At 37.9% G+C, this 8,401-nt stretch overlaps 1 protein-coding gene across 1 annotated transcript; it reads right to left on the reverse strand.

Annotated features, from left to right (window-relative positions):
• Window positions 1-527: 527 nt before the first annotated feature.
• Window positions 528-1,421, reverse strand: LOC141629985 (transcription factor E2FC-like). The gene is made up of 4 exons (XM_074442890.1): window positions 1,285-1,421; window positions 1,025-1,073; window positions 858-929; window positions 528-775 (listed from the first exon to the last, which is right to left on the reverse strand). The coding sequence occupies exons 1-4, from the start codon at window positions 1,317-1,319 to the stop codon at window positions 695-697; spliced, it is 237 nt and encodes a 78-aa protein (XP_074298991.1). The 5' UTR covers window positions 1,320-1,421; the 3' UTR covers window positions 528-694.
• Between the last annotated feature and the right edge of the window lie 6,980 nt (window positions 1,422-8,401).

The following is an 8,401-nucleotide window of genomic DNA, read 5'->3' on the forward strand; positions in this document are numbered from 1 at the left end:
ATACGACAATTTAGATGGCTCAACTCTATGCACAGAACCATCTGATGTAAGTTTCCGTAAATTAGCATAACACAGTTACCACTTATGTATGAGATAAAACATTGGAAGTAAACTTACGTAGAAGTCTGATGGCGTTATCTTGTGGATCGATAATTTTCTTGCTCGTGAGAGATGGACCTATCTAGATGGTGCATATCTTGAAAATGGTCCGAGGTCGCTCTTTCACATTCCGATCCACCACAAGAGCTACCACTAATTGAAGCAAAATTGGTGGAGTTCACTTCGCTTTTTCGCAAATTGCAAATGGTTCTTTACAACACATTTCATTTCCAATGGACCGAAAACGCATTACTTTTAGGCTTTGGAATATGATAAAATAAACCAAAATGAGTTGTGAGGTCAATTTTAGTTTCATTGTCTTTCATTCGTTATTATGGGCTATACATTGAAGATTTTTCAAATTAGACGTACTATATAAACATCTATCTAAAACCCTCCGGGATCAGCAAGCCAAAAGGTGCCTCTGTCCTCTACCACTAACTCGTGTTTCTACAGTTTCTAGGACATGGAGAAGGATGCATACTCTGATCTCCCCTTACCCCTACCACAAGCGGGAGCAGTTGAAATACGGAGTAATGAGTAATGTTGTTATTCTTAGTCATTAGAACCTGATCAGTACCCTTGCACAAAAAAATTACCTTAAAAAATGTACATCTATTGGTCCCATCGCACTTCTGATTATGATGCTACAATGTTTTTCAAGATTACATAAATCCTGCACATAGATGAGGTAACAGTCACAACTCACGAGAGAATGAACTCCCTAATTTTCACTCCAATCACATCATTTCACCAACCTTTTCTGTGTCAGGGTCGGGAACTTCAAAGTAACTGCCTCGGGGAGCTTTAATAGCGAAAACTGTCTTACCCTAACATAAAAAAAAATCATATTGCTAAATGACTCAGGTAATCTATTAAAATAAGGTGGAAGAATTAGTATTTAAAAGTTACAAGTAACACAAACCTTCAAATTAGGGAGCGTCATTATATCTGAAGCTGACAGAAAGAGGTGCCTACAGAATACAAGACGCAGAAATCAATCAACAGTGAGCCAGGTATGAGACAGACTCGCCTGTGAGACTAGCTAAAAATCATTATGTACTCTTCATTAATAAAGAGCTAATGGGTTGGTCTCACATGTAAGACCGACTCCTGTAAGTTTTTGGGATCAAATAGAGAAATTGCTCGCAAAAATCTTGCAAAATCATAAAAATGGGAAGGTACTTTTTATAGCTCGAATCTTCGGATAAAGCTTTCATAAGCTCCTGCTTTTCTCTGTATGGCAAAAAAGTTGTCAGCCAAACGATCTCGAGGAAGTTGATATCAAACAGAAAAATTCTGTGAGGGCAAACCTGATGGATTTATCAATCCTGATGGATTCATAAAAGTAGGTCTAGAGTTCACATAATCATGTCTAGATTTCACAAAATCAGATCTAGGTTTCACAAAATGAAATCCAGGTTTCACAAATCAAGTCGAGATTTCACATAATTAGGACTAGTTCACAGTGAAAGCATGAAGTTGCAAATAGAGAAACAAGAGTTTGCAACTGAGTGCAAAACATAGAGATTCACTATAAAGATTCACCCGAGGGTGTTTCCAGTTCGAACGCATACAACTGCATTTGCATAGTCATGACAATATGCCCAATAACTAAAGAACCCCCACATAAGTTGAGCAATATTTTCTTTATTTGGGACCCCAAAATTGCCAAGTTTCTCAACTTGATCAAAGAAAGAGGAGTCAATGTGATCAAAGAAAGAGCAGTCAATGTGATCTATATGGGACTCGAACCCACACCTTGCGCAATAGCACAATGCTCTACCTTTTGAGCTAATAGCTGATAAGTACAAATAGTGCATCAACAAATAACAAACACATGAAACATGATACATTAACCTCATATAGTTATTTTTTACTAGGAAATTAACCAATTTAATTCCTAAGTTCACATAACCGGGGTCCAAGCTTCACAAAGTCAAGTCTAGATTTCACAAAGTCAAGCCTATGTTTGACAAAATCAAGTTTCACAAAATCAGGTCCAGGGTTCACATAATCTAGTCCAAGCTTCACAAAATCAAGTCCAGGTTTAAATCAGGTCTATGTTTGCCAAAATCAGGTTTCACAGAATTAGGTCTAGGGTTCACATAATATACTCCAAGCTTCACAAAATCAAGTCCAGGTTTCACAAAATAAGGTCTATGTTGAACCTTATTTTGTGAATCTTGGACCTAATATTGTGAATCTTGGAGCTAATTTGTGAATCCTGGACCTAATTTTGTGAACCTTGGACCTAATCTTGTGAATCTTGGATTTGATTCTGTGACGGGGCTCATCTTGTGAATGTTGGCGATTTTGTGAATCTAGGACCCAATTTTGTGAAACTGACTCTTTATTTTGTGAATTTAGGACATGATTTTGTGAATCTCATTGAAAATCAATGTTAAAGAATAGTCACACCAGCCACACTCATTTTTCACCATCATCGAAATGTAAGGACTAGGTGAAGATCAAACCAAGGATTACCTCTTGTGCCTCCATAGTGAGGTTGTTTGTCCCAAAATTCATCACGCAACCTGTTGACTTGTGCTCTAATAATAGGTTCAGTGTGTGCCCATAGCCTTGGCTTGCGGATCCTCGACCTATTACCTGTTGAGGAAAAAAGACTAAAGAGCATTGCCTTCAAAGAATGACTGTTAAACAATAGCATATACAAGTATAATAGTGTCGCATGTGATTTATACATTACTGCACAATGGATTCCTCGTAATAACAAAAATGAATTTGTTATATTCTGTCTAATTATGTTCTGAATAGTGATCCTTACCAGTAGCAGCAGGGGTTTTTTAGGACTCGAGTTCATTACTTCCTTTGCTTTGTCCACTTCAGGTGTCTCATATTGGGGTCTCGTAATTTCAGGTATGCTATCACCTGCATTGTTCACGTCTTCATCGTCAACATCTGAAATTTTTTGACCTCTCGTACGTCTTCTCTTTGACGCAACATGTTTTATCCTAATTACACCCCGACCCTTTTGACTCCCTATAGAAAACAAAATCAAATTAAAAGAGGAGTTATGATCTAAACTGCTAATTTTCACTGACAAAGTAATATCCATAAAAATTTATCGACAATCTCAATGAAAAGACGGAAATCATTTAAGCACAACATATATATATATGATACTGCATACTATAGGAAAAACCACAGACGGAGTCACAAGGTCCTTTTGGACGCTCACGGGTTTCTGAAGGAAATGTAGATTCAAGTACATATTTAACATACTCATATATGTCTAAATAATTTGTCATAAATTAAAACGGATCTTATGCATGCAAACAATAATATATTAGAAGAAGAATAATGTCCTTACATTGTGAATTTCGGCTATATAGGGCACAAAAGAGATCACCTTTCTCTTTTGTTCTTGAGCTTATTCCAATGGAAGAACAAAGATCTAAGAGTAAGATCTCTCCCTATGTATTATACCCAAGGCTCCTCTTAATTTAATTAATATTACAAGACTAGTATAATATTAATTATGGTAGAAAATTGAACCAAAAATATTGTTAACACTTTGAATATTTTCGGTTTTGATGAGAGATAAAGAGAGGATTTTATTTCTCTAGAAAACTTGTATTTTGGATGAATAGAATGAATGGAATAATACTCTAACTTTAGTATATTACTTGGTAAAAATTATAGGAAAAACAATGACATATTGCCTTCCCCAAAACCGTGTAAGAGAGGCTTTATGGGTGAGCCAATGCATGGAGAAATTGTTCTTCACAAGGAACAATAGGTATGCAAGGCTAGGGTTACCTTTAATCATTGTGTTTTCCCACTAATTATAAACAACATATAATTAGCTTAAGACCCTTCTAATTTTCGGCCTATTCAATAATATGGATTCCATATTATTTTGTCAATTTGTCTATATGTTACATGTTACATGTCACATATATTTGTTATGTATTTTTAACATATTAAAAATCAACGTATCAATAAAAATACGTCACATACAAAATCGACTTAGTAATTTCATAATTACTTGTGCCAAAACATTTTACCATTTATAAATTTCAACTGATTGAATTTATAATAATTCATTCATTTTAATTGTTACATTAAACAATTTATTTCATCCGAGTAATTATACAATTTAATTACTCAGACAGTATCTCATTTAATCACATTTCAATATGATACGTAAATTTCACTTCCAAAATCGTCCGTCAATTTTCAAGTAATTTAATTAACTCGTAACATTATACGATTAATTAAATAATCAATTAAGAGTGTCGCCCTTTAGGTATGACCTAGGGGTCAATGATCACCACCGTCACACGACAAGATAATGTCAAACTCTAGTCGACCAATCATTACCGATATATGTTGACCAGATTGACATAAATAAAATTACTTCCCAATTGTATTCTTTAAAATGAGATTTAATAATGATATTTAATCATGTGATCGCACTATTGTTGAGGACACATTTCCCAACAATCTCCCACTTGTCCTCGACAAGTGTGCGTCACCAATTCTCTTGTCCTATTACTATCTCCCACTCAATGCAAGGTGTCTTTCAGGTCGTACTTGCAAGTGATCATATCGAGAGTGGTTTCCTCGATCTGGAGAATAACTGATTGACCGGATTTATCCACACTGGATACCTTCCGAGCGTGGCCACGCATTTCCAGTTCATTACTCCTCGAGTGGCCCTGAGATATTGTTATAACCCTGACTAGGGATGGACAATTCCTATCGCACTCATTCCCTTCGACTAGCCACAGCCATCATAACCCAAAATATGCCCATTTGACCCCATTTACGAAGGTCGTAGTAACACAAATCAAAGTTAATCTGAAACTGTGTCATCTTAGGAGAATAGTCTTTAGTCAAAAGAATCGACTCATTTGAATACTATAGTAGCTCTCGCCACGACCAGGCTATATAAATTTGCCAGAACTCTATAAGCGGTCATAAGGCCCGACAAAATGTTCTTAACAGTCTGCCTATGTGATCGACTAGTCATCTCACATGACTCTATGGCACTTGAACTTGCCATCAATCGCCTCACACTCTAGTCACTTCGAGACGTCACCTCATACAAGTGACTATGGGCAAATACGATGTTAATCCGTGTTCACTTTAACGGGGTTCAATTGTCTCTACAACCCGTTTGGATGTAACAAAGTATAAATTAAAGATAAAAGACAAATGAGATTATGAACATGAACCAAAAACAACACTTTTATTTCATTTCAAAATCTAACAGAAATTTGGTACACGTCTAAGTCCCATGGACGTAACATGCCCATCATGTTTAGCCTGCGATAAAGGCTTGGTGAGCGGATCGGCTATGTTGTCATCCGTCCCAACCTTACAAATCGCAATTTCCTTTCTTTCAATGAAATCTCTTATTACATGATATTTTCTAAGTACATGTCTAGATCTATTACTAGACTTCGGCTCCTTAGCTTGGAAGATCGTCCCACTATTATCACAATAGAGAGTGATGGGATCATCGGCGGTAGGTACTACTTTTAGACCTTCCGTGAATTGCTTGATCCACATAGCTTCCTTGGCGACCTCGATGCTTTGCAATGTACTCACCTCCGTTGTTGAATCCGCGATTCTGACTTCCTTGAAGCTTCTCCAGCTTACGGCACCACCATTGAGCATGAAAACAAAACCAACTTGTGATTTCATGTCATCTCTATCTGTTTGAAAACTTGAGTCCGTGTATCCTGTAACACGCAACTCGGTGTCTCCTCCAAACACAAGGATAGAGTCCTTAGTTCTTCTCAAGTACTTAAGGATGTTCTTGATGCAATCCAGTGACTCTCACCTGGATTTGCTTGATATCTACTCGTCATGCTCAAGGCATACGAGACATCCGGACGTGTGCATATCATGGCATACATGATTGATCCAACAATGGAAGCGTAAGGGATCAACTTCATGCGTTCAACATCATGGGGTTCGGAGGGACATTGAGTCCGCTCAATATCGTTCCGGTTACCATTGGTACCAAACCCCTTTTGGATTTGTCCATGCTGAATCGTCGAAGAATCTTATCAACATAAGACTCTTGACTTAGTGCCAATACCCTCTTGGGTCTATCTCTATAGATCCGGATACCTAATATGCGTTGTGCCTCTCCTAAATCCTTCATTTGGAAGTGGTTACCTAACCACTTCTTAACAGAAGACAACATTGGAATATCATTTCCAATGAGTAGTATGTCATCGACATACAAGATTAGGAACACAACATTGCTCCCACTGAATTTCATGTATAAACATGGTTCCTCAACATTTCGAGTGAAACCATTCTCTTTTATAACATGATTGAATCGATGATTCCAACTTCTAGATGCTTGCTTAAGACCATAAATGGATCTCTTAAGCTTGCACACTTTGTTAGGATTTTTAGAATCAACAAAACCTTCGGGTTGTATCATGTACACCTCCTCCTCTAAATGCCCATTTAGAAAAGCGGTTTTGACATCCATTTGCCATATTTCATAATCATGAAATGCGGCGATCGCTAACAAAATCCGTATGGATCTTAGCATGCCTACGGGGGCGAAGGTCTCATCATAATGGAGACCTTGGACTTGGGTAAATCCTTTTGCTACTAGCCTAGCTTTGTAGACATCGTCATGTCCTTCTATGCCATTTTTGACCTTGAATATCCATTTGCATTGGAGGGGTCTTGCCCCTTTAGGCAAATCTACCAAGTCCCAAACTTGGTTTTCAAGCATAGAATCCATTTCGGACTTCATGGCTTCAAGCCATAAGGTGGAATTAGGACTAGAGATTGCGGCCTTGTAGGTGGCGGGCTCGTCACTTTCCATAAGCAACACATCGAGTGTTCCATCTTCTTCGATAAGTCCCACATATCGATCGGGATGGCGAATTACTCGGCCCGTCCTTCTTAGTGGAGGAGGTACAACCGCGTTAGACGACGAAGGAACATCTTCTTGCGTCTCTATCTCGGTTTGTGGTTCTTGAACTTCATCAAGTTCAAAATTTCTCCCACTCTGTCTTTTAGAAATAAATTCTCTTTCTAAGAAGACAGCCTCGCAAGACACAAACACTTTATGATCTTGAGGTTTGTAGAAGTAATACCCTCGAGAGGTCGAGGGATAACCTACAAAGATGCATTTTTCGGATCTTGGGGCTAGCTTGTTGTCGTTCTTAGTTTTGACGTAAGCATCACATCCCCAAATCTTCATATAGGATATATTTGGGATCTTACCCGTCCACATCTCACATGGAGTCTTTTCGGTGGACTTTGTGGGACTATTATTCAAAGATCGAATTGCGGTTTGTATCGCAAATCCCCAAAACGAGTTCGGTAACTCGGTTTGACTCATCATGGATCGAACCATATCTAGTAAGGTTCGATTTCTCCTTTCGGCAACACCATTAAGTTGTGGTGTTCCGGGTGGAGAAAGTTGTGATATAATACCACGACTTTTCAAGTGTGAATCAAATTCAAGGCTAAGGTATTCTCCACCACGATCGGATCGTAGTGCCTTAATCCTTTTATTCAATTGGTTCTCCACTTCATTTTGAAATTCCTTGAATTTCTCAAACGCTTCACTCTTATGTTTAATTAAATAGATATACCCATATCTACTTAAATCATCGGTGAAGGTTATGAAGTAGTCATAATTACCACGAGCGGTGATAGACAATGGTCCACACACATCGGTGTGTATGAGTCCCAATAGCTCACTAGCTCGTGTCCCTTTACCACTAAAAGGATTACGAGTCATTTTGCCAATTAGGCAATATTCGCATGTGCCATATGATTGATAATCAAATGGTGTAATCACATTAGTTGAAATTAATCTTTTGATGCGACTCTCGTTTATGTGACCTAATCGACAATGCCAAATGAACGCTTCACTTGGGTCACTTGTTTTGAGTTTCTTTGATTGAATGTTATAAATATCTCTTGTAGGATTTGAGGTCTCTAAAATGTAAATGCCATTGATGGAAGTTGCTTGGCCAATAACCAAATCATTCCTAGAAATAGTACAACAATTGTTCTTGATGGCAAAACAAAAACCGTCCATGTCTAGCATGGCGATTGAAATAATATTTTTAGAGAGCGTAGGAACATAAAAACAATTATGCAAATACAACTCAAAACCATTTGGCAAAGCTAGAACATAAGTTCCTTTGGATTCGGCCGCTACCCGAGCTCCATTTCCAAGTCGAAGATCCACATCTCCTTGCTAAGCTTCTCCACATCTCTTAAACCCCGTAAATGATTACAAAGGTGAGAACCACAACCGGGATCAAGTACCCATGTCGTAGTG

Source organism: Silene latifolia, chromosome 2 (genome assembly GCF_048544455.1).
Source record: "Silene latifolia isolate original U9 population chromosome 2, ASM4854445v1, whole genome shotgun sequence".
NCBI classification, from domain to species: Eukaryota; Viridiplantae; Streptophyta; class Magnoliopsida; order Caryophyllales; family Caryophyllaceae; genus Silene; species Silene latifolia.